Source organism: Hippopotamus amphibius, chromosome 14, assembly GCF_030028045.1.
Source record: "Hippopotamus amphibius kiboko isolate mHipAmp2 chromosome 14, mHipAmp2.hap2, whole genome shotgun sequence".
Classification (NCBI taxonomy): domain Eukaryota; kingdom Metazoa; phylum Chordata; class Mammalia; order Artiodactyla; family Hippopotamidae; genus Hippopotamus; species Hippopotamus amphibius.
The window spans coordinates 2142607-2169138 of NC_080199.1; the positions used below are offsets into that span (position 1 = coordinate 2142607).

At 45.9% G+C, this 26532-nt stretch overlaps 1 protein-coding gene across 5 annotated transcripts in view; it reads left to right on the forward strand.

The window, feature by feature from the left end:
- Positions 1 to 14068, forward strand: part of ANKRD10 (ankyrin repeat domain 10) — a 32385-nt gene extending 18317 nt beyond the window's left edge. For all 5 annotated transcript variants that reach the window (XM_057706979.1, XM_057706982.1, XM_057706980.1 and 2 more), the window contains 3 exons: positions 884 to 1119; positions 9117 to 9206; positions 12431 to 14068. In XM_057706979.1, the coding sequence (XP_057562962.1) occupies positions 884 to 1119; positions 9117 to 9206; positions 12431 to 12906 (802 nt within the window). In that variant the 3' untranslated portion in view covers positions 12907 to 14068. The remainder of the gene's footprint in view (positions 1 to 883; positions 1120 to 9116; positions 9207 to 12430) is intronic.
- Positions 14069 to 26532: the final 12464 nt, after the last annotated feature.

The following is a 26532-nucleotide window of genomic DNA, read 5'->3' on the forward strand; positions in this document are numbered from 1 at the left end:
CTTTTGTTCCCTCAATTTTTAATGTTTCCTAATTAAGATTTACAGTTTCAACTGGTTCTTTCAAGTCCATCTTATTTAGAGCTCTCGTGTGTGTTCTGCCACCACTTCTGACTTGGGCTAGTTTGGAGCTGAGACAGAGCACAGGTGGCCTTTATTGTTAGTGTTGCCAGCCATGCAGGACGGTGTCGATTCTTTCTGGTGGTAGGACTCAGCCTAGGGGGATGAGTTCCTAGGACAGTATTAGAAGGAAACACCCACTCACATGCTCTAGAATGCCGACATCTAAACTCCTGCAAGTTTTCCTAAGGCCAAAAAACCAAAAAACTCAGATCTCCAGTCAGATGATAAATTAGTTTCAGGACATCCTTCTAAACTTCCACTTACAGTGTCACATGTTAGCACAAATTCTGGCTTGTCGTTAAGCCAGTTGCTTTTGTTTTTAGGAAGCCGATTGTTATGAATGCCATGGACAATTCAGTACATGTTTGTTTGTTATGATTTTACTTGAGCTAAAGAAATGGATTATTAAAATTACGTGCACATAATATGGAATTCAGTTTCAGGTTAAGTCTGAAGTTAGCATAAATTTACATTCTTCAGACTAACATAAAAAATGATTTTGAGAAGTTAAATAGGAAGATGTCTTTTTTAAAGTTTAGTAAATTGATTTTTAAATTATCTCCCAAATCTTGCTTAGTAATCAAATGTGCGTAAGAGAGAAGTTAGTTACAGAGCTAGGATGAGTAACTCCTTCTTTAATGCAGACTTGCTGTAAATCTGTATGCTCTTTCATAACACCTTCAGATAGTTAGTCAGTGCAGCAGGAGCAGAGACCAAATGAAATTGCTAATGGGATGTAATTCAGTGTTTTTGTGTCATACAGCCTGAGAAATGCCAGTGGCCTGACGGCAGCAGACATTGCTCAAACCCAGGGTTTCCAAGAGTGTACCCAGTTTCTCTTGAACCTCCAGAATTGTCATCTGAATCGTTTCTGTTACAATGGCCCCTTAAACGGGGGCCGTCCGAGTATATTTGCTAATCACACTAGTGTGGGCGCAAATCGCAAGAGGTGCTTGGAAGACTCGGAGCCCTTTGGAGTAAAGAAAGCTAGAACCACAGGTGAGGCCACTTTACAGGTGGAAAAGAGCAGACTTGTTCCTTTCTTTAACGTGTTTTCTTTTCTATGGCTGAAAGCACCTTCGAGATGACTCCTTCACGTAGGGGCACTGTGCCCGGAGGACTCTGGTGCAGTGATGGAGGAGTTTTTCCTGTGTTGCCACTTTGAAGATTGGCCATGTAACGAAAGGGGAGGATATGAGAGGGCAGTGTTGACAGCTCAAGTGTAAACGTGTGTCTGTAACTGTCTGCACACCCAGGTTTACCTGCCATGAAGTAGATTTTTCTCATGTGTTGTACCTGTTCGAAATATAACTATTAAAAAAATCTGCCCCTGTGCCTCATTTTTTTTCCTGTGAATTTTCCTGGGCTTATAACAACTGTTGATCTGACAGTAAAATATACTTTCGCATCTGGGAAGGTAGGTGCTTGCACTTGCACTGTTACGTGGCCTCAGCTGGCCCCCATACCTGCAGTGTGCTGTGTGTGTGTCACCGCATGGCCCGGTGTGCCACTTTGACAGGACTTGAGTCTCTAAGGTAAGTTATTTTAGTTGTAAGTATTCTTCCACCTTTTTATCTTTAGATAGTTGTGGGGTTTGTAAATAAGCTAGTCACTCTTTAAGGTGAGAAAAAAAAAATCTCCCTTTCATTTAGGGGGGGAAGATTAAGATATATAATCAGAAAACAAATTACTAGCTTGGCGGGAATATTTAGCAAACTTACATGGAAAGGGAAATTTACAGAGGCAGTGAAAAGTAATCACACTGAAATGATAAAATTTGCCAAGGATAAATACAAAGTAGTGCCCTTTGGCTTAAAAAAAAGACAACAACTACAAGTGCAGTCTGTACACTTGTAGTACAGTGGCTGGTTTCCGTTGACTTTAGCTCTGGTGTGTCAGCTTTTTCCTCCTCCCAGTGCTGTGGCCCTTCAGTGTAACTGCAGTCTCTCCAAACAGAAACGTTTGTCCTGCAGAGTCAATAAAATTGTATTGTCTCTTTCACAACTTTTAAAATGTTGGTCAGTATAAAAACTTGTAATTAAGTGGCTTTTCTGTAGAAATGAGTGTATGAACTTTCATAGTTTCTCAAATTCATAACTTTTGTAAGTTATGGGCCTAACAGTTTTTAGAAGATATAAAAATCATATGCACAGCATGAAGGTGTGTTTGAACTTCAAAAAATATTCCTTGTTTTGTTTAATACCTGGTTAGTAATTTTGGAATGGTACTGTTAGCTTCACTCTGCGACCTCATGCACGAACTGTTTCCATGTCATGTCAGTGTAAGACAGATCTTAAAATTCTGTTTAGTTTTTTTAAAAGGATGTCACTTAACATTCTAGGAAGACTCAAATGTACCTAAAGAGTTTTAACCTAGTCTCTTCAGGTTTTAAGTTTGCTTGAATTGGCCAGTATCTTATTGACGTATCTCTTCCGAGCCTTTCCAAGGATTCCTAAAACGTAAGGACTGGTTTCCTAGACCCGGTGCTGCACAGACTGGGTTTGAAGAATCATGCAGGTGTTTGGGAGAGTTTACTTTGCTCCTCCAGACAAGGATTCATCTTGTTGACTGGGTTAGAGATTCGTGTTTTGCACATGAAACTCACGGTGCAGCTTTCCCGAACTGCCCCTTCCTAGTGCTCAGGCCAAGGATGCCCGTTGAGAGGAAAATGGGGTTGGAGCCTGGCGTTTGACTTAGGCACACCTGAGCCTGGGCGCTGCGCCAGTGCGTGTGGAGGGAAGGTTCCTCACCCTCGACATGTGCGCCTGACTTCTCAGCTCCTGCTGCTGTGCCCTCGCTTGGCCACTAGCCCAAGATTCAGCCCACGTGTCACTCAGGAGTGTGTATGTGTGAACACACGTGCAGAACAGACAGGGGCCTTCGTCCCATCCCTGCCCCTGTGCTCTTCCTTTTCTCTGGGGAAGGATTTCTCTTTTTTCTTTTTACCGTAATATACTGTGAATGGGGTATTGGGCAGTAATTCTCAATTACTAAAACAAGGTTTTTCTTCCCAACTTCCTGACTTTTTTAAATGAAATAATAGTTGACTTCAATAGCTATATAGTTATGTACATTCTGTGACTGGAGTTTTTTGGTTTTTGTGGGGGGAGGCGTTGGGTTTTTTTTTCATTTTTTTGTATGTTGCTTTAGTTCATTTTCATTTAATTTCTGACATCTTGTTTTGATTTGCTGTATAAATGTATGAGCTTAAGGTTTTGCTCATTCTGAATTATTCATTTAGTAGATAAGTTTTCAGTTCTCATGCCAAAGTAAAATATATATAATATATTCCCCCTTGTGTAATGTATGCATATAAAATACTTCTTTGAATAAATTCACATGCATAAGAGAAATTTTAAATCTTTGGGGGGGGGAGGGCAATTTAAGTTTGCCTTTTAAGTTTGGAGTCACGAACGTGAAAGTTATCCACCCCTTTCCTTAGAGGGTAGGATCTCTCTTAATAAACTGTTTTCAAATATTTTAAGGTAATTGGAGTAATTTTTCCCTTGGAAACCATATTGATGTAGTAGAACTTAAGGCAGTGATAATTTGCACAGCTCAAATACAAACTATCCTTTGGAAGCAAGTTGTACTGCAGGTGTTTGTACTGTAAAATGCCTTTCACACGGTCATTCTCACCAGTATCAGAATACACTCTGGTCAGAGCACAGATATGATAGTTGTGGCCATGACCTCTTGAAGGTAAAATAAAATCCAAAGCTATTTGGGCGGTTGATATTAATGAAAAGTACTTTGGGGCAATATTTTCCCCAATACGGGATTTTGTTCATTTAGGATGGTGCTGCAAGGAAGTATCAGTATATAACTAGGTTTGGGTTGGTTGAGTTTTCTTTTCCTCCCCATTTACCAACCATTTGCTCAGGATGGAATGACAGGTGGACATCGGAGCTTCAGCTGCAGCTGCTCAGGAAAATGTCAGGTCTGTTAGCATTCTAGTTAATCTTCAGGAGTAACTGCAGTCACTCACAAATGAAATCCCTGAAAACTTGTCCAAATTATCAGTGATCCGGGGTAAAGAATGCCACTCCCGTCCATGAGAGAAACTTCATCTTGTTATTAATCCGTAATTGTTGGGGCAGCTCCAGAGTCTTGACTGGGGAGAGGCAGTGTGAGTTACAAAGTGACCCAGGAACCTACCGCTTTATTTTGGGGGAACAGTTGCCATCAGTAGGAGGCTGTGGTGGTACCAGATCTTAGATGTTGAGTTGACTTTGTGGTTTTGTTTCAATGGAATAGGTACATTCCTGAGTGTAGCGTCTCATATGTCGCATGTTAGGTATTTAGTATAAAACACCTTTTAGGAAAATTACACTATGACCTAGCTTAAAATCAGCAGTAGAAAGTTGCTCAGAACACAATTCCCAGGACAGATTTAATGGAAAGAATCTCCACTTTCTCTTAATTGTTGTTGACCAGGCTTAAAGGAGAAAGGAGGGTGGGATGTCGCTTAACGAGTTTGTGAAGTGATACAGGTGAGCTAATTACTTAAAACTTCAGATGAGAGAAATCCGTTTGTAATGTAGTTCCTTTTAGTTTAGTTACATATGTGTGGCATACACGGAAGACTGACTTGGTGTATCTTTAGTGTTCTCAAACTTGCAGTAAATGGATGTGTCAGCTTTTTAAAATCTGACCAGAGAGCATTCCTAATTGTGTCCCACTAACAAATGGTGATTTATCTTAATCCCAGAAGACAGCGTTTTATAAATATAATCGAATGAGTTACATTAAGAACGAAGTGGTTTCCAAGTGATATTCTGTTTTAGTCTTGAGCTCAGCAAATCTGTGGCTCGTCCTTGGTGCACCGTGGTGGCTGCGGCGGGAACCAGCCAGGGCCTGCTCCTGACACATCTGTTCCAGGTGGCCTGTGTCACGTGCACCTTCCCTTCTGTGTTCTTCTCACAAAACCCCACAACTATCACCGCTTCTCCGTGTCCGTGGCATCTTCAATGACCTGCCCTCTTGAACGCGCACCCCCACCACCCGCTGCAGTCTGCTGCAGTTGGGGCCGTGGCAGGAGTCCCATGGAAGGTCACTGGTAGAGCCGCCTTCCTACTGGCTTTATGTACTGTTTTGATTTTAACAGGACCTATCTTTTAAAAGGTAGTTATCTGGGTAAAATGTACTTCATAGTAGAAGAGAACAGTTCTAGTTAATGATGCAGAGAAGCCCCTAAGCAGACATTTCCTTCCTGGCTCCTTTCACGGGCAGTGGGCAGAGGGCTGTGAGGTAACCTTGGTTGTGGGTCAGCACTTAGGATTTCTCACGCTGGCCCGGTAAAGAGACACGGAGGGCGCTAAATACCTAGTCTGTCTCGTGACCAACCCCAGGCTTCACTTGGATCCACTGTGTGAAAGTGCTCCGCAGTGTTTGCACATCAGAGGGTGTCTGCTGTGTGGGCTGTGTCTAGGGAGTGATGCCGTATGAAGAGATTTCTCTGCCTTAAAACTTACGATGAGCCTGATGAGGCATTTTCCACAAGCCCTGATGCGCAATGTAAATGTGCTGGGCAGTCATTCTCGTGGTGCCCATGCTTGGTGTATCAGTGTGAGCGGGGCGCCGCTTGTACCCTAAGGGCACATCTTCCTAAGCTGACCTAGCCAGCACGAAAATAAGCTTCCTTTATGACACAGTTCCTGTAATTCTGCAGACTCCTGTTTTTAAAAGTTAAGGAAAGCCTTTCCTATGTTTTAAAACTCCCTGGTCAGAAGTAGTTTCTGTAGTTTTAGAATCTCACTGGTGTCTGGCCAGGAGTTTTATTCAACTCTCAAGCTTTAGATGAAAATTCAGATGGCGATTTCTTTGTTGCCCCAGGTACCTTCCCAAATGGAGCATCTTTCCTGGCCCCAAGGTCAAGGATGAGGGGCTGCTTAGGCAGTGGTCACACCTAGTCATGACTCCACCTCTGGGGAAAGAAAACTGGGAGGGTTTATTTTGAGCTAGTCCTAGATGATTTTGTCATGAATACGCATTGTCTAATGTATTGGAGTCATGTCTAGTCCACAAATACCTGCATGGGCAAGGTAAAAGATAGGGACACTTTTTACAAATGTTTGGTAGTTTTTCCTTTTAACTGGAATAGGAAGATGGGAAGGGAAGGTGCTTCTTTTCTAAAACAATCGAAAGTGATCATTTTGGAAGAAAAACTTTTTTCAGTAGTGTCTGCAAGCCACTTTCCTCAGATGCAATGCGGAATATTCAAATAGTTCCTTTGGCAACGGCAGTAGGAATGTGTGGGAGAAAATACCGCAGGTGACTTGCTCTGTGGTTGTGGGAGAAAGGAGGCGAGTCCAGATTCGATGTCCTTAAAAATTCTGAAAGGCTGATTTTAATTTCCTGGCTTGTAGTGCAGTTTTCAAAGGTAAGTGATTGCAACCTCAGTGCTCCTATCAAGCTGTTTGAGCCCTTCCTATTTCCAGGTGCTAGGAGTAAAGACGTGAAGGCATCCGTATAAAACCCATCCCCCAGGGTCCTAGGCAGCTAGGGTAGCAGCCAGGTGGTCGCATCCCTGGCAGAGAGCGCTTTTATGGGAAGAACGCCTTGCACAGACCGTATCTACGCAGAGAGTAATTAAATTCTAGGCTGTCTGTATTAGCATATGCCTCTCACATTAAAAGGGTTTTGGGTTTTTGTTTTTCTTTCTTTTTTTTTTTTTTACTAGAATCTGAAAGCCTTTTGTTTGTTTCATTTTTATCCTGCTCTGTCGGTGAGAAACTGTATTATGAGAGAGACAACTAAAAGGAAGATTCTCAAGAGTAGCATCCCTGGTGCACTGCATAGGTCTCTAGTTAAGAGATCAGTTTCTGCTTTGAAGTGGTATTGTGCCAGGTTACTTTCTATACGCGTTTTTATTTTGGATGTCCCCAAACTCCCTTTGCCACCAGCTCTTCTGGCCCTCTAGTGGCCAGTCTGCCCTCTCGTCCTTCATTTTACAGCCAGTTGACCTGAGATGATGACCTAGTTATTCTCAATAGTTGTGCTTGCTTTCTGTGTGTGCCTTTTCTGGCTGGAGCCCTGCCAGGCACTGGGCTCAAGGAGTGAAAAGACAGAGTCCCTGCTTTCATGAAGCCGGGGGGGGGGGGGGGGGGGGGGGAGGGCACGTGTCTTATCTGTCGGCTTTTCTTTTTAAAACCTGCTTTTCAGAGATATGGAATAGCAGCTGTGACCTAGATGTCACTTTCCCCAAGGAACACTGGCCCTGAATTCCAGAACAAAACCAGGCATCAAGAGAGTGGCTACATAAAGCTATCTGCGCTGTGCTCCCAATGAAATCTGACCTTTTGTACGAGATTGTTTGTGGCTTTGCCTGGATAGCCTGCACTGGTTCTCAGGAAGTTGCCTGATCTGGCCCATCAAACGTGGGTGGTGACTGGCTGAGAACTCCTGAGGGTTGTGAGGGTTTTGTCAACTGGTACCTGGAATGTCTCTTCCCCAGCTCTCCCCCCACCCCCCCTTTTTTTTTAAAGATATCCTGGTTGTCACTGACTTTTTGAAAGGACTCTGTTTCATGGCAAAGATGGAACCTAGCCTGTCACTGATGTGGGGCCTGTGGGGGATTAAGAAAAGCTTCATGAAAGACTGAAGTCCTCCATTTATTGCCTCTGGTTTTAAAGCACTTCTATTTATAGGGTGCTTTGGGCCTCATATCTGTGCAGATTTCTGTTTTTTCTCAACTGCACAAATCACGCTTCTGTTTCTATTGCTTCCACATACTAATCGCTGAGAATTTGTGTTTCTCTTTTAACTCTGGAACTGATATGCTCATTCCTATGTTAAAAATGACTTGTGAGCCTCTAAAATTAGAAGTAATTAAAGCTGCAAAATTTAGGTCTGTTTTTAACTGTTTATTTGAAAGAAATAGCGCTGAAGGTTGTGACTTATTTGTTGTATATATCCTCCGGCCCAGAAATCATTTTAGTTAATCTTGGTAAAGAACCAGAACTGTTTGCAAAGGTGCATTTATAGGAATATTGACTTTATGGTGTTCGCTAGAGGGAGAAAGGAGCCCCCCAGGCAGCCGTGGGGAGCTGGGTGTGGGTGAGCTGTCATGCAGCCATAGAGTGGGCTAGCCTTCACCTTTAAAGATCCTCTTGAATTTAGTGGATGGGATATGTTCATGCCATGGTGAATGAATCAAGGCGAGGCATGAAAGTGATTTTCTAGGATTCGATTTTGTAAAAACGCGTGCTTCTTCAGGCTGGAGAGCCACATGCTGCACGGGAGTGGCTGCTCCTGAGAAGTAGGTGCCCTGGGGTTTGCAGGAGGTGCCTCTGAGTCTGTGAGCCCTGGAGGAAGAGTGGCCCGTTGTGCACATGAGCTGTTTTCCATACGGGCAGTGGGTGTTTCCTAAGAAAGGTGCTTGCATGGTGTCCGCTTCAAATGTCTTGGAACCCGGACATTTAGTGGGTGTTTCCAGTTGCATCGCATCTTGGGGCACAGGGCCAGAGCTGCTCTTGGGCAGTGTTTGGCAAGCCTGTCTTGATCTTGGCTTTTACTTTATTTTCTGTTAGTGAAATAAGTTGATTTTTTTTTTTTAATTTGAGGATCATTTTAATAGTTTTTGTGTTATTCAGGAATTGTCATTAATTTATGAAAAACAACTGAAGGAACATTTAGGGGCGTGACAGAGTGTCCTGAATCTTTAAAAGTATTTAGAAATGTCTCTGTGTTGTATAACTGTTTTGCATTGTTCAGATAACAGCCTTGAATGAGGATTTATGACAGAGAGTACATCTCAAGTAGGTGTCTGAAATGCTATGACTTTTCATCGACACTGCTCGTTTCAGGAATTGTTTCCTATTGTGGGAAAGTAAGTTTCTTGGTAGTGTGCCAAGTTTATTAGTCATCCGTAGATCATTAAGTTATTGGACAGTTTTGGAGCGTCCAGTGCTCTGACAACAAGGAATAAGAAGCATTTGTAAAATCCTCTGCTTAGGTGTGCAGGGAGCCTAAAATTGCCTTTGTTTTCTGTGCAGCTCAAAGTGCAGATGACTCCCTGCCGCTCGTGAACGGCGAGGCGGAAGACGAGGCGGACAAGATGCATGTGGACAGAGAGTTTGTACCAGGTGGGAGTGGACAGTTTCCCGTTAGCCGCAGCCACGGTCCAATGGGCGAAGACACCAAACAGCAGGAGGGTGGTTCCGTTGGACCAAAAGAAATAGAAATCTATACTGTTTCGGCAATGCAGACCCCCTGTCGTTGCAAGAACCAGTATGCGTGTTATTTCTAACATGAGTTCGTTCAAACAGTTTTTGCACTTTGTCCAGCGTTTTAAAGAATGTTATGCACTCATTTGCATATCTTGGGCAAGTTTGTAGATACAAGGATAAGTGTTTTGGTGCATTTTATGGAGATGAAAAACATAAGTGCAATCTTCCTGTTTTGATTTGAGGCTTTTGCTTAATGTGCCTTGTTTAATTTTAAGGAGGTTTCACATTTTTGATTTTCTGACATGGGACCTTGGGGTGAATACACCAAACAAACATCTATTGCTAGTAATTTCAAGGCGATAAACAGCAAAAGGAATGGCTGGCCATAAACACAGGGAACTAGAAGATGTTGTGGTTTGGGCTATAACAAGTCAGGCCAACGTGGTCTCTAACTCGACACTGCTGGTCACTTTGGTTTCTGTGGCTTTCACTCGGAGTCCACTAAGATACCTAGCACGGTGTCTCACAGAACACAGCTTTCCACTAAAATTTTTAGTATATTAAAACAGTCAGTAGTCATTTTTGATTTTTAAAAGGTAAGGGCTCATTTCTTTTAGTATTTAGAGTAAAGATTTAGCCATTTAGTTAATGCTTTTTTCTACCATTCTTTTATGTAGGTGACCATGAAAACACTTTAGCCATTCTCTTCATGTGTTAATATATTTGCAAATAGATGCTGGTTTTTTAAAAGTTTTATTATTATGTCTGTATGCTAAGTTCTTTACTGGGGATAAAAGATTATATATTTTGTTTCCCAGAGGTACATGAAAAATCATTATTTGTTCACTAAAATGAAAAGAAAATGTATACATCTTTCTAGAAGCTACAGAATTGTTACAGATGGAGTCACCATTTTGCCAAGTGATTAAATGAAATGGGTAGATTTTCCAAGGGAAATTCTGATTGGATAATATGTTTAAAGATCTTGGCTAAAGATAAATAACAAAACTCAAAGCCAGCTTTTTAAAAAATGGCATTGCTACATGCTTTTAAAAAGGCAGAAGTAATCACTCTTTAATCTTCAAACATTAATTCCCTGGGTTTTCAGGTTAAATTTAATGCCACACTTGAACCTAACATTGAAAAGACCGTTGTTTAAACTCAACTCCCCCCACATAACAGGTGCCAGTAAGCAGTCCCTGTATTTTTCATCATTTAATTTATAACACTCTGACTGAATAAAGAAGCGGTATTAAATCACTAGAGATTACTTGCAGCAGATGGGCTAGGGGGAGGGGCAAGTCCTGGAAGGAGATTGGAGCAGAGCGTCCGGGCGGTCCCGGGCGGTCCTGGAGACCGTGGCAGCGCGGGTCTGGCCAAGCAGCATGAGGTCTTAGCCAGTCTCTGGGATGTTTGCTAGTTTCATGCTCAGTTTTTCTAGATGTTCCGTAGTGATACAGGGTTACAGCTAACCTTGATTTTGAGGTTGCATAATGGAACTACTTTACTTTACCCGGGCACCAGAAAAGCAGTGCACATGCAGTGAACATTAAACAAAAAGGCATCATCAGTCTAGTTGACTCGGATTTCTGAGGCCCAGTCACTTACAAATATAATTTCTATCTTTGTTAATAGTATTATAGTTGTCTTAATAACTACTGAGGTCCCCAGCCTACTCATGAGTTTTATTACCCAGGAAAAGCTGTTTATTTTGGGAAAAAAATATAAATACTTCCATGGGAATAACTTGTTTTATTTTTAATTTTACCGCATGTTTAGTTCTTGAAACACTTGTTCTCCAGCCTCAAGTTTAACTGAATAGAAAAGCTGTTGTTTAATTTGCAAAGAAATAATCCATAACCTCTGAAGGCTTCACAGCAGCAGTTAAGCTACATCACTTAACCCACCGGAAAACTGATGGTTAATAGAATGTTTAGGAGATGATTTTGTTCATTGAACAAGCCATGATTTTTTTGTTATCAGAAAGATTTGCAGGACACACAGAAACCTACGTCCAAGCGCAAATCAGAGGGGTCACGGTGTGCGGGGTGTTAGGGTCATGGGACACACGCCAGTGTGTCCTCACTCCAGAGGTTACAGAGTCAGTGCTTCTGTATTTAATGTCACAGCTTACTTGAATAGTGCAGAACATTGGGATAAAATTTAACATCATCAAGCAAGTCGTAATTTTAGATCATTCTCTGTACTGTTCTGTGAACTCCTGTGAACGTGAAGTATTAATCCTCGAGTTTCATTACACAGAAAAATGCCTTGTAATTGCCTCCTCCCGTGTGTCCAGGCGTTTTGTGATGGACGCTTTTTTCCTGTGAGACGTGCCCCTCTTAACAGAAGTCTGTATGTGCAGATTATGGTTTTTGAAAGTGAAAACGTTGGATATATCATAGTCACTGTAACTGCTGAACTCAGAAGAAACTCGTCAGAGCTGTGCTCTTGGCCCAAGACTGTGTGCACGAAGGCAGTAGGGTTCACGGTGCTCCCTGCAGCCTACCAGTCTGCTGTGTGGCATTCTGCAGCAGGGCTGTGTGGTTCGAGTGCTGCGAGGAAAAACAGTCCCTGTTCCTATGCCCGCGTGTGCTTCCTGCCGTGGAGGAGGCGCGCTGAGGAGCCTCCTGTGGCGCTGCCCAGCCTCGTCCGGGAGCTTCCTTAATTCTCATGCTTCATCAGCGGCTTTTTTTTTTTTTTTTTTTTTTTTTTATTTCTTAAAAGCTGGAGAAGTTTTCTGTTTTGTTTTAACCCTTTGTGGGAACATATCCAGTTCTGATGGACTTTTACACGGGTGATGATTTTAGAAACTGGTCTCCAGAAGTAGTCTTACACTGAGGACAGTTCAGTGCGGTTGGTGTTTTTCACGCAGTGTGGTTGTCAGCTGAAGCTTTTTCATTTGGTTCCCCAACACTGATGCAATTTATAAATGTCTCCTATCTTACCAGGCAAATGCTACCGTTGTGGTTTGTTTATAAATCACTTATGCACCATTTTTTTGCCTTGCGAAAGGAGCCGGTTTGTTTAAAGAAAAGAAACTAAATAAATCCTTAAAACGGTAGCAGCCATGAAGCGTTTTATAGTCTCTCCTCCCCTCTGGTTCTGAATTTTGGTGACAGGTGTATTTCTTAATGCAGATGTGAAAAACAGTAGCTCCGTATCGAATACACTGACAAATGGATGTGTCATCAATGGACATGTGGACTTCCCCTCCACGACACAGCTCGGTGGGATGGAGAGCAGGAGTGACCTGTGCTCAGCAGGGCCCAATGGGACTGGCGGTGGGCTGGCTCCAGCGCCGCCGTTTCCGAGCAGCCAGGGTTCTCCCTGTGTTAACGGGACTGCGGAGCCAGAAAAGAGCGCGAGCGTCAACCCGGAGATGTGCGGCTCTCTGCACCTGAACGGGAGCCCGAGCAGCTGCATAGCCAGCAGGCCGTCCTGGGTGGAGGATATTGCGGAGAACCTGCACTATGGACACTACCACGGGTTCGGGGACACTGCCGAGAGCATTCCCGAGCTGAACAGCGTGGTGGAGCACTCCAGCTCCGTGAAGGCGGAGGAGGGGTACCACAGCGCAGTCCTGGGCACCATGCACCTCTTCCACGGCTCTTAGGGCCGAGGCCGCCTCGCGGACGCGCTGGGCCTCCTGCTGACCCACTCCAGATCCTCGTGTGGCACCAGCGGGAGGAATGCCACGACTTGTACTGTTTTTTTTTTTATATATATACTTTCGCTTTCTGAAAACGTGCTCTCTGGTTTGGCGGGTTCTCATCGAGTCCTAGCGTGAGTATAGGTAGGGCTTATTGAGTGCACAGGTGTCTCTCCGTGGGATAGCGGGCCTCGTTCAGGATGCACTTTTGGAATTTAATTTTTCTGCTGCCACTCTCAATATTTTCTTTTGAGTACCGTCACCATAAATTGCCATGTTTCCTTTCATCAAATTGAATTGTGTCCGATCAGGATACCCGGGAGACAGTAAACGAGGCGCCTGGTGATTGACCCCTCTGCACGTGGGCATCATTTTGAAGCGCCTGCTTTTACTCTTCCCTGTAGAATTTTTGACAGAAGACAACTAGTTCCCTATGCAAGGTACAGCCTTACAAAGATTTCTTGCAGTGATTTGTATGAAGAAAAGAACATTTGTCTTTTTCAAAGCCTTTTCATTGAAGCTTCGCTACCTGCCGTGTGGTGAAGGTCTAACTCGTAGACACACACAGTGGTTTGGGGACGTCAGTGGTCCCTTCTTTACCAGTGTAGCTCACTGCCCTGGATTTCGCTGAAAGCAGATGCAGCTTGGGACTGACCTCTGATGTGATGTGTTTTTATTCCACGTTTCCTACTTGGCTCTAGGATTTTTACCACAGACAACGGTTTCCTTTATATGTAGTGGAAGTTACTCTTTGTAGGGACTGTCAGGTCAAAATATTTAACTGACTCTTTTGACTTACGTTTTCTTTTCTCCTTGTTTTTGTTTTTTGGGGTTTTCTGCTTTAAAATATACACCACTATGTATATCCAGTTAACTGAGAGAATTTTGAATCTCTCTTAATAAAGCTGCATTAAGTTTATGGTTTTATAGAAATTAGCTTTTGTTTAGGCAACTAGTGGTTACACTGTGCAAATATTGTCATGAATTTTTACTTTTCTGATTTTTGTAATAAAAATTGGTGAAGATAGAGGATGTGTCAGATGAACAAAACCAGTGTTCTCAGAGTGTTACTAACATTTTGTTTTTAAACTGTCCTTTACAAATTGAATAAAAAACTCTCACACTCCACACGTGTGGTGTGCTTTCCAGTGTGAAGGGGCGGCCTGTGGGAGGAATTGAAAGGGGTAGACATTTACTGTTGCCTTTCCTTTTGCTTGTAAGACCTCATTTACTCTTCTGATGCTCCCAGGTAGTACTTCTACCACTTCTGGTTTGTTCACATGCTCTGGTTTTATGGACACATTGTCTCACTGGATCTCTGTTGGGGGGTGGGGGTGGTGTATAAATTGCTGTCAGCTAACAGTATTGTCCCTGCGTGCTTATTTCCATAAAAGACCACAACCATAGTTTCCTAAACTTCTTTGGGCCAGCAGATATTAATAAATGTTAGTCATTTAAATATATAAATTATATATTATAGTTAATAAATGGCAACAGAATAGCCATTCTGGCACGCCTAGAATGTTATTTAAAACATTCATTACTTTTTGTACATTATGGAAAAAGCTTCTAGACCAAGTGAAGGAGCCTGAGCCTTTGGAAGTGTCACAGAAATTACTGTGTGCTGAGAACAGAAGTCATAACATCTGCCATGTCCCCTCTGCTTTCTCTGTGCCCGTACAGGGTCAGTCATCAGGCCCAAACCCAGGTGACCTCAGAAACCTTTAAGGGACTGATCATGAAATCCCCCAAGTGGCTGAGTTTCAGGAGAGAGGAAACCTAAAGCCATCCCTTCATTCGCTGCATGGACTATTTTTGAAAGTATCTCAGAGACTTAATGGTGAGCTAATATTTGCTGGAAAACATTAAATTAACCTCTTAAAATACACTAAAGTTCAGAACATGTGGTTAGTCATGGAGTTGGAGAGAATGTGACTGCTTCTTGGGGGTGAGAATATTGCGTAGGAACTGTACCGGGGCAACCTCTGCACTTGGGTGGGTGGTTGTTAGGTTGTGGTTCACGGGCACGGACATTAAGTGCTCAGAGATATGTAAGAAGAGAGGCTAGAGTTCTGTCTTGCCTGGAAAGTGCTTCACAGGAGTGGAGGAGGAGAGAGTGAATGCAACAAAAACAGGATCAGGGCTGAGCTGATGTGGACACCAGCTACGTGAAGGTTCATTTTTCTGTCTACTCCATGTATAATTGGGGAAGAATTTTTTCAATTAGGACTTTAAGGAGAAAAAGAATGTTCTAATACTTTAAAAAAAAAAAAAAAACTTGGACACCGTTTTCACATTGACCAAAGAATAAGCTCAAATTCTGCTCTGCTCAGCTCATAAAAATTAAGTTTATGCTGAACTATCCCAGTGGTTCACTGGCTCTTAACGTTTGGTCTGAAGAGCCTTTGGGTGCTTGTATGAAATAGTGGCAAGCAGTTGGAAAATGAAGTAAAAAGTCCATTTACAGTCACATCAAAACCATAAAATACCTGGGAATACATCTCAGAAGGTGCTAGAGACCTCTGCACTGAAAACTGTAAAACTCCTGTGAGAGACAGATCTCTGTAACTGTTCGTGTGGGCATATGTAGTAAGGAAGACCTTACATGTTTCGCACGGCTGTGTAATTGAGAAGGGAGAGGTATTTTAATGGCTTCTGCAGTTGATCTTGGGTACTGGTTACAGAAGTTTCTCTAGCAGTCATTTCATAGACTCAAATAGTCATTTCATTTCATTTGTCACAGTGTTGAATCAAATTTCTTGTACTCAATTGCATTAAATCTGTTTATCTTGTACTTAGAATGGACGACTAATCCACGCGTGATTTTGTAACATCGTGCCTCATCTATTCGGAAAATATTCTTTAACTGAGATCGGCAGATCTTCCAAATGTTGAAACATTTCATTTAATATTAAAAAAACATTAATATCACTAACTCCTAAAAGTCAGAAGCTGTCAAGCACATGGTGGTGGATACAAGTTTCGCAAATTCTGATTTTTGTTTGAAAGCTCAAATTTTGTCACTTGCCACACATGCTGTCAGTTGTTTTCCTTGAAGCGGCAGGCTCACTTGGTTAATTTTTCTTATATCATGTCTGCCAAACATAAAAAAGTCATATAAAGTCTTAGTAACTATTGTTTGTCAGTCACTTTTTCAAGTAAAAACAATGTTTCTAGAAAAAAGCAACCGGTTACATTGTAACACACCAGCCAATAAATGTTTCCCAGAGGCAGCCTGCTGCTCTCCCTTTCCTCACCCAGGACAGGCTCTCAGGGTGGAGATGTCATGTGTATTTCTGCTGCATGCAGGACATTTTTAGTGAAATTACCCCTTTTAAGCCGCACAGCAGTGAAGAACTAGATGGTGATCAGGGCGGTCGTCGCGAAGGCTTTGCTGCTTTTGAGCCGCTATGCACGAGTCAGCACAGGAGAAAGCAGATCACTTCTCAGTAACATAGCTGCAATCTTTTGGGCCCCCCGGGGTCTCTCGTCCCAGTCTGTGAACTGCTGGGTCAGCTGTGCTGTTAGTGTTTGGGCGAATGAGACCTCAGCAACTAAGGGAGGAATGCTGGGATCAAGACAGGTGTTCACTGAATCGCCCTTTGGACTTTTCTATAGATGGAAGTTTTTAAACTGAGGACAGCAGAGGATAGAGGAAGAGAATTGGAGACAGAAATGTAGAAACCTTTCTGAGGAGCTTTCCTGAAAAGAGGAGCCAGGAAATAGGCTGTAGGGAGAAGGGGACGTGTTATCAAGAGCAGATCTGAAGATGGAAGGCGCAGGAGGGGAGGCTGGAGGCGCAGGTGGGGACGTGAGAAGGGGCGGGTCCCCTGGTTGCTCCCGTTGTGAGTCCTGGCTCAGGCAGGTGGTTTCCAGGAGGCACGGGCATCACAGCCTGTGGCTGCAGCTGCAGGTGATCCTGGGCAGAAGGGCTGGGTGGACTGTGAGCTGAACCGCCTTACGGTGCACTCAGCAGGTCCAAAGAAGCAGCGGTTGTGGCGGCTGGGGTTCAGGCTGAGGAGGGGAGGGAAGGGCACAGAGCGGGGAGCAGTTCTGATGGAGGTGATGGTGTCGGCTAGTCAGGCACCTAGTCAGGCACCTAGTCAGGCACCGCGAGGCCGAGGGAGGGAGGAGAGGAGACAAGATGATAGCATCACGGTGAGCCTGAAACAGCAGAGCAGAGTGAAGGCCAGGTGATCCAGGCAGCAAACCCTTGAGGGAGGAGGGACAGGCTCTGGGCAGGGGCGACACTGCAGCCAGGGGAGCAGCCGGTGGTCAGAGGGACAGGACAGGTGGTGCCAGCTGATGACGGGGTGACACTGGGCTGGGCCTCCCCCAGGCCAGGTGGGGCCAGGCGGCGTGAGAGCGCCTGGCACCAAGGGCCTGGGAGAGACCCCAGCCTGGAGAGCGCACCCAGGGCACCGTTCTCTAGTGACCTAGACGAGAGTCACTGGTGACTGGAGTCACTGGACTTGAGTTGCAGAGGCCGAGCGGAGGTGAGGGCAGACGCACGTCAGAGGTGAATGGCGTTGGCGTCTAAGGGGAGGGCGGCCACCGGGAAGAACTGGAAGACGTGCAAGGCTTAAAGGTGAGTGTTGGTCTCGCTTCTGTTAACGATGCAGCGCCCTGACCAGACCGGTGAGAGGCCAGGCCCTCCGAGCAGGCGTCTCCGCAGGAGCTCACGTCAGGGCAGTGGGCTTCCCGCCAGAAGGAAGGGAGAGGTGACAGGGCGGCCACCTTGCAAGTCTTGTCACCCCCGCTGCCTTCTGCTCGCTGGAAGCGGGCCTTCGAGTCGGGCGTGAACGTGGGCGTCGGTCCCCGGGCCTTCTCAGACACTGTGCACCACCGACACATCCGAGGGCATTCAACGTAACGGCAGAGAGTCGGGGACTACACACCCGTCCAGCTGGTGGTGGCTGCACTCATGAACCCTCTGGCCATGGAACGTAGTCCTTCACGGCTGTCAGGGGACCCCGTCTAGGTCTTCACACGGGTCGGGGGCTGCTGAGGAACGTGAGGTGGATGGGGAAGAGCAAGCTGCAGGGTGGCGTGTACAGCACAGGTCCGTGTGTGCACGTGTAAAAGGTGTAAACGGCGCACCATGTATTGCTGGCAGATGTAGGAAAGCGATGAAGCCACATGGACCGGAGGGGGGTCCGCCACCTCCAGGAGAGTCACCTGTGGGAGGGAGGGAGGGAGGGAGGGCGGCGGGGACGGGCGAGCGTACAAAGGAGACAGCTGCCTTTTCGTTTTATTGCTGTTGTGGCCTTTTTTGTTTTTGTTTTTAAAGGAAGATCTGAAACAAATACATGTAAAATGTTTTAAGGATGAAGAGAGATCAGATTAGAATAACTGCTGGGTTCATCGAAGCCCCCACCCTGAGCTTTCTACCACCCCACTGCCTGCACCTCCTGAACGCCGAGATTGTGGTGCAGTTGGAAAACAATTTAGGTTCTGTTCTACTGCTTACAACCTTCACGGTGCTGTCGCCAGTGAATTTACCTAAAGTGTCTTTAGAAATAGCTACAAAAATTGGAACTGAGATGCCTCAGCATCGCTCCCATTCCCGTTCTGCTAAAAGACGTCATGTCATTCCCGTCGGTTGCTGGTACGGCTTTTCTGACAGTTCCTATAACTCAAAACAGCCTGAGCTGATCTTGCCAGCAACACAACACAGGCCAGGACGTCCAGCACATGTTGTCTCCAACACATACAAATGACACGATTCCGTATTTCAGTCGCTGTGAAGTTCTCTCTGGAAGAGAAGGGGGAGTGAAAGGCACCCACAGCACAGGGCAGCCTTCATTCCCAAAGACGGACCCTCTCCCGGAGCCAGGGACGCCCCGGGTAGAGCTGCAGCTGTTGAAGGACGCTGGGGGGTGGGGTTGGGGGTCCTACATTAGAAGAAGAAAAGGTCCATCTCTGTGCCAGCGATGACACCGCGGGCACCGCTGCTTCCCACGGACGGCCGGGGTCCCACGACGGCAGATCCTACAGCAGAGGGGGCGGGTGTGGAGGGAGAGGCCAGCTCAGGCTGACGGGTGGCTTCTGCGTGCACACCCTCGGGTGAGGCTCCGGCCTGGGTTACGAGGCAAAGAAACAGCAGCCTTGCAGGAGGCAGCGGCCTCTCGAGCAACGGTCCACAGAAAGGAAAACGCCAGGATAGAGACCTGAGGGGGGCCTGCCCAGAGCCTCCCCGATGCGCTGCCTGCACAGCCAGCTGTCGGCTCACACCTCGCCGCCCTCCCCTGCCTTCCTTTTCCGTTCTTCTCCTCAAGGCACGGGTGCTGTGTGGCCGGCCGCCCGGCCCTGACTGAGACGGCCAGTCTCCCCCGCGTTCCACGCAGACCTTCCAGCAGCGTGACCTCCCCTGCGCGCCTCGCAGCCCGCCGGCCAGAACGAGCCGTGTTCCGTTCCAGGTGGCATTTCAGCCTCGAACCAGGATGCAGGTGCGTGGCGCGCCGTCTGCCCAGCGCGCTGTTGGTGTGAAAGCAGCCTGTGGATTTGACGGCGGCCCGGGAGGCCCCGGACCGAGGGCCGCCTCTGTGCCCCCGAGGTGAGGACCCCTCCCGGCGTTGCCCAGGGGCACCCCGGGTTCCAGCCGAGAGCTCCCGCAGGCAGAGGGAGGGAGACGGAGGAGCAGCCGTTCAGAGCGGGAGGGAGGGGTGGCTCCCGGGGTGCCGGGCGGCCGAAGGGGCACGCGCAGGCCACAGCGAACAAGCCGGAAACCCCTGACCCCATCCCCGCCCAGCAGACAAGCAGGGGAGCGGCTCCAACCAGAGTGGCTCAGAACTTTATCCAGATGATTTCTATAGAGGGCGACCTGAGAAGCGTTCATTTTGATGACAGTACCGTATCCTCTATCACTGCATGGAGGACTCCACATTAGATAAAAAAAAAAAAAAAAAGCCCAGCCGACTGCTCCCTCCTGGGACACGTGAACATGACGAGGTCCACACTCTTCAGACCAGAATAGAAACTGGGCTGGACCCTGTGGTGTCGACAGACTTAGAGGCATCCGTGTGAGCTCAGCAGATACCAGGACATGTCCAAAGGTAAGGGCGTGCTCACCCACGCACGCACACACGTGCATACTCACACACACATGCACGCATGGGACACAGACGGGGTGCGTCCCCTGATGGGACGCAAATGTCTCTTGTTTCAAAAGACCCCGTTTTACTAGACTTTTTTGGTATGAGCTGATCCCTCGTAGAGGAGCAGGTGTGGGCCTCGGAAAGGGGAGGAGGGCAGGCCACCCCATCTTCCTGCATAAATGACAAAGCCGTGTACACCTCCGGGCGTGTGGGTCTTTCCATATCCAGTGTCATGTCCTTAAGATGGAGTCCCAGAATGAAAATAATTGGATCACAGTTTAGAATATCTCCAAGGCTCTTGGTATACACGACCAACTTAACTTCAAAAAGGAAGACAGCATTTAAATTCTGGCATACTCATTTTTTAAAAATATGTGTGGAGGGGAGGGATTGGGAATGGCGGTGTTGGTGGGGGGGTGATTTTGGTGAAAATTGTAGAAGGCTGTGAAGATAAGCAGGGCAGAGTATTGACAGGTAGCTGGTTGGTGTTTGTTGTTGAAAATTGTGACACAGGTGATGTGCATGTCACAAATATTGCAGTCTTAAAAAGAGGCTGAGTCCCTCCTTCCTCCCCAAACACAGTAAGAGCTCACCTGTCTGATGAAAAAATACCTGGCCAAGTCCCAGAAGAAATCTCTCTTAAAAAGAAGCTGAAAACTGGCACAGAGAAAGGGGAAAGGAGATGACAGAAAAATTAGCATTTCATAGGACGTGTGGGACCAGGTGGAGCCAAGCGTAATTTCGCTTCCAGGATTGCAGAGTCAAGTGGGGCTGCCGCGCTCATGATTAATCAGCGATGCTCCCGCCTTGGGGGACAGCGGTTTCTCGGGTTTACCCCAAATGCCCACCACCGTCGAGTCTGCCTTTAATTTCATCATTTTATTCAGATTACTTCGGACATCAATCCTAGAAACCAACGTTCGTTAAGTTGGCTCCTGGACTGGGTGTGGATTTTTGACGTTGGAATGGTGATGTTTAAAGTATCAGTGGCTGTTTTTGAAACTGGAAAGGGAGTAATTCATTCGCCTTGAGAGAGGCAGCTCATGGAAAAGAAGTTAGAAACACACTAAAAAGGAATTTAAAACGCAGTTAAGTTGAACGGTCAGCTTTGCCCAAGTTACACATGCTGTCACGTGGAAGTCGGCACCGAGGCCCCTCCTGCCCTGCTTTTAATTTCTGAATGTAAAGCACAAAAGCTTTCCGCTGAAGCACATTTGTGGACTGTGACAGAGTATATCTCCACCAAAGTCACGAGCACACCCTCAGAGGATCACACAACTCAGGGAATCAGTCTGCATAACAAATAAAGCACAAAACGCAAAACAAGAACACCTCTAGCGCCTGTCAGTCTCGATCAGAGTGAGAAGATCAGATGATCATGGAGCCGGCTGGGTGGGTGGCTGGAACAGCCCAACACGGCACCGGTCAACCGCCTCCACACGCAGTTTCCAGAATCCGTTTCTTAAAGCATCAGGATTTTTTCCCGGGACAAAACATTTTCAACCAAATTTAAACAACGGCTTGACCATAATTTTAAGCCAGTTTCAGTGCAAGGAGATCTCAGTTACAATCTTTTTATAAGCGTATCGGTCACCTAAATTATCCTTTCTGTGGCATGTGTGCTCTGCCCAGTTTTCTACTGAATTGCCTTTTTTATTGATTTATTTGAGCTTTTGGATCGTATCAGTCTTCTGTGTATGGCACATATTTTGACCTGTCTGTCACTTGTTTTTTAACTTTGCACTCTTATCTTTATAGAAGACTTTTGTCAGATTTATTCTCTTTGATGGTTTCTGAATTTAACTTCTTATATAAAATTGCTTTCCCAACCACAGAATTTCAAAACTATCCTGCTACACGTCCTTTGAATTCTTTTTTGATCTTGTTTATATATGTAGTTCTTAATCCAACTAGAATTTATTTTTGCATAGGGGGTGAGGCCAGCATTAACTTTTATTTTCTTCTAAATATATTAGCACTGCCGCTCCCCATATATATTGAATGGCTTCCTTTTCACACAGTTTTGAAATGTGGCCTTTCTCACATAGTAAGTTCCTGTACTTGGAAAGGCACCCGAGTTCTGTTCTGTTCCTCTGATCATTTGACTATGTTTATGCAACTTTCCCACTATTTCCTTTCTATGATGTTCTTAGTCTTATGCATTTATTTTTCCTGCTCTGTACATTAAAATTAAGTGATCAACTGCCTTGTATCTCTCTGTTAACTGGAAATTGCATGTTACTGTCATCCCATTCAGGGTGGTCAGCTTCAGTTTGGATTTGCAGGGTGCTAAGTATTCATATATGTGAGCTACATCACATAGACAGGTGCTATACTTATTCTTGCTACCATTATGAATGGAATTTTTTTCTATTTCATTTTCTAACAATAATGTCATATGAAAGAATTTTTTGCATAAATGTATCTCCTATCCAGTCATCTTGCTGAATTCTCCTAGTCTAATACTTTTTTGGTTAAGGTTTTTAAATTTCATAATCATATACCATACGTAAAACTTCAATCAAAATGGATTAAAGATTTAAATGTAAGATCTGAAACCATAAAACTAGAAGAAGATGGGGGAAAACTTCTTGACATTGGTGTCAGCAGTGATTTCTCAGATATGACACTAAAGGTGGAGGTAACAAAAGCAAAAACAGACAAGTGTCTCTACATCTAAGTAAAAATCTACACATCTGCTGAAACAACCAACCAAGTGGAAAGACAGCCTACAGAATGGGAGAAAATACTGGCAAACTGCTTACCTGATAAGGGGGTTAATTTCTGAACTATGTAAGGAACTCCTATAACTCAATAGCAAAAAACAAACAACCTGATTTTAAAATGGGCAAAGGATCCGAATAGACTTTTCTCCAAGGAAGACATACTAATGGCCAACCGATATGTGAAAAGGTGCTTGATTTTTTTTTTTTTTTTTTTTTTGCTAATCATCAGGGAAATGCAAATCAAAACTACAATAAGCTACCACCTGACGTTATCAGGATGAGTGTTTTTGTTAGTATTTTTTTTAAGTGTTGGCAAGGTTGTCGAGAACGTGGACCCCCTGTACTCTGTTGGTGGGGATGTAAAATGGTGCAGCCACTGCGGAAAACAGTGTAGAGATTCCTCAAACACTTAAAAATAGAGCTACCGTATGGCCCAGCAGTCTCACTTCTGGGTACATGTTCAAAAAAATTGAAGTGAGGATCTCAAAGAGCTGTCTGCGCTTCCGTGTTCACTGCAGCACTACGTGCAATAGCCAGAGCGTGGAAACAACCCACATGTCCACCGACAAATGAACAGAAAAGAAAATGCAGTGTACACGTGTGCTGGAATATTATTCAGCCTTGCAAAGGAAGGAAACGCTACCACTGGCGACACCGTGGGTGGACCTGGAGGATGCGATGCTAAGTGACATGAGCCCGTCGCAGGCCAAGCTGCACGTTCCCTACGGGGAGGCACGTGAAATAGTCAGACAAGGACGAGCAGGCAGCACGAAGGTGGTTACGGGGAAGGGGGAGGGACATCACGGGGGTAAAGTTACCGTTACACCAAAGAGCCGCTGTGTGACATGTGCCGAAAGGTGGCAGTAGGGTACTGCGCTCTTAAAATTTTGCTAGGAGGGCAGGTCCCGTGTTCCATGTCAGCACCACAAAAGACACGAAACAGAGACACGGAAACTTCCTGAGACGGTGGGTGTGTTCACTGCCTGGGTTGTGGTCATGGTGACAGGGGTCTATAGGTATGTCCAAGCTCGCCAAATTATATACGTTAATAGGTTCAGCTTTTTACATACACCAATTACACCTCTTCAAATCTGGTAAAAATAAAGTTAATTTTTAGAAGTTTTTAAAAAATGAGACTAATGATAGTTTGTCTTTGGCAATATTCGTATACTCAGTTCTCTTGCTTTGATGCTTTGATTGAACTGTCTGAAGCAATATTACATAAATGAGCATTTCTAAGTGGTTTCTGCCTTTAGTGCCTTCAGAATTCCCTCATTTAAGGTCTTATGTGTTGTTGGTTTCTGGAAGACACTCTTGCTGTATTCTTTTAAGTTCTCTTCTATTTCTGTTTACACCGAGCTTGTGATTAGGAAATCTGATTTTATCAGGTGCGTCTTGGTTGGACTTTTCTCTTCTCTAGCACGTGGGACGTGCACGTTGTGCTGGTGGGTCTGGGATGAACCCCTCTTGACCGCAGGGTCCGTGCTTAGTAGATCATTGCTGGGTTCATGGGCTCATGATTTACTTGGTGTGTTTGCGTGTCATGAGGAAGGAATGTCTCTGCTGTGTATGGGGGGTGGTCTTCATTCAGTTGTTTGTGAAGGTTTTATGAAATAATTGGTATTCTATTCTTCTCTGTTCTAGAACGGTTTGTGTAAATAGGGATTACATGTTCCCTGGATATCTGGTAAAATCACTTGAAAAATTGTCTGGCTTTGGCAGCTTTTCACCTTTTTTGGTGGTCAGTCTTTGCTGTGCCCTTCATAGGGTTGTGTGGTTACCAGGCTCTCTACTCGGGCTCACTCCAACCCCGTGGGCGAATTTTTCCACAAAATCATTAATTTCACCCATATTACCAGCCTAAACCCATTCCTGAGCTTCAGCTCCAAATGCACATCTGAAGCCAGTCGTCCTCTCATCACGATCCAGGCACCAGCCTCCGGAGCTGGAGGACGTGCCTGCCCTTGCCCCCTCCCTCCTCCTCGCCTCCAGGAGCCGCTCACGACGTCAGGGTGAGGCAACCCCCCTGCGTGGCCCGGAGGCCCCCCTCCCCCCCACCCATGAGGCTGCCTTCGGCCAAGCTTTTATGGCCTCTTCTCTGACTGTGACTGTCTCTGTCACCTGAACCACCGACCTACCGTCCACGGCTGACAGATTCTAACACCCGAGTCTGGCTGTGACAGTGGCGGGTTCAGATTTCCTTCCTGTGAGACCTGAGGGGTACGTGGCACAATTCCTCTCCCAGGGACAGTGGGAGGGGGCGTGGGGGGTGGCTCAGAGCCGCCCGGACAGGGCAGTCCGGTGGGTCAGCGGCAGAGCAGAAAGGCTACGGCCCAGGCTCTGGGGGCCCACACGGCCAGGGCTCCCACCTCAGTCTTCCCAGCTGAGAAATGGGAGACACGGTATCTGCTTCACAGATTGATGTAAGAATTAAATGAGTTAATGCTTAGAACATCCACAAAAGGCACTTGGCTCCTGGAAAGCACCACCTGAGAATTAATTACTACCTGTTTCCCGAGGTCGACAGAACAAAGTACCGCAAACCTGGCGGCTTGCAAAACAGAAGGATTGTCTCGCAGATCTGGAGGCCGGACATCTGAAAGGAAGGTGCCGGAGGGTTGGTACCTCGTGGAGACTGAGGGGAGGGCCTGTTCCAGGCCTCTCTCCTCAGATGGAACTCTCTGCCTTCGTCTGCACTTGGTGTTCTCCCTGGGTGTGTCTACCTGTCCCCGTGCCCAAATTTTCCCTTTTTATAAGAACACGGAAATATGGGACCACCCTAGTGATCTCGTCCTAACTGGGTCATCTTCAAAGACTCTACTTCCAAATGAGGTCAGATTCACAACCAGCAGGGGTTAGGGCTGCAGCCTGTTTCAGGGGGACACCGTGTAACCGGCGACCCAGCCACGTGAAAACATCTGCTTGGACTCTACTGCACAGAACGTAGGGAACTAATAAGGACCTACCGTTAGCACGGGAAACTCCACCCAACACTCTGTAATGACCTATGTGGGAGAAGAATCTACAAGAGAGTGGATATATGTATAGGTATGACTGATTCACTTTGCTGTGCACCCGAAACTCACACAACATTGTAAATAAATTATACCCCAATAAAAAAATTTCTTAAAATCTAGTTGACAGTGAATAACTGAGCATTTCAGTCTGGGACTCAAGATCTAAGAAGGTGTAGGTTGACGTGGTCAGATTCTAGGTGAGGATGGGAATGGGCGAGCTCACCTTGCGAGACTGTGTAGGAAGGAGAAAGAATGTAAAGGCGGCCAGAGGAAGAGGGGCCTGAGGCAGACCTGCTGGAGCATCGCCGAGAGCAGGCCGAGCGGACATGGGAGCGAGATTTAGGGAAGGAAGGCGCGCTCAGCAGGGCGCAGAGCTGCTGAGAGGTCAAGTAGGGTCAGGACAGGAGACGTGCCCCATCAACGTGAGGGGCACGGGGACCGCACCTGAGAAAGGGTTTGGGGGAGGAAGGGACCAAAGTCAGACAGCATGCGGTGGCGGGGGCAGCTGGCACTAAGGTAACTCCTCATGGAGGTGGGGACCTCACACAGAAAGGACCACGTGGTGGGAGGGGCTGTGGGGGGCCAGGGGAGGAGGAGGAGCTGGCGTTTGGGACGCGAGGGGCTGGGCCGGGCTTCTGCCTGAGGGGAAGGAGGCGGTAGGAGGGAGGGACTCCAAGCGCAGGAGACAGAGTGCACAACGGATAGATCCAGGGCTTATAAACTAGGGAAAGCTGACATAAATGGAGGTCC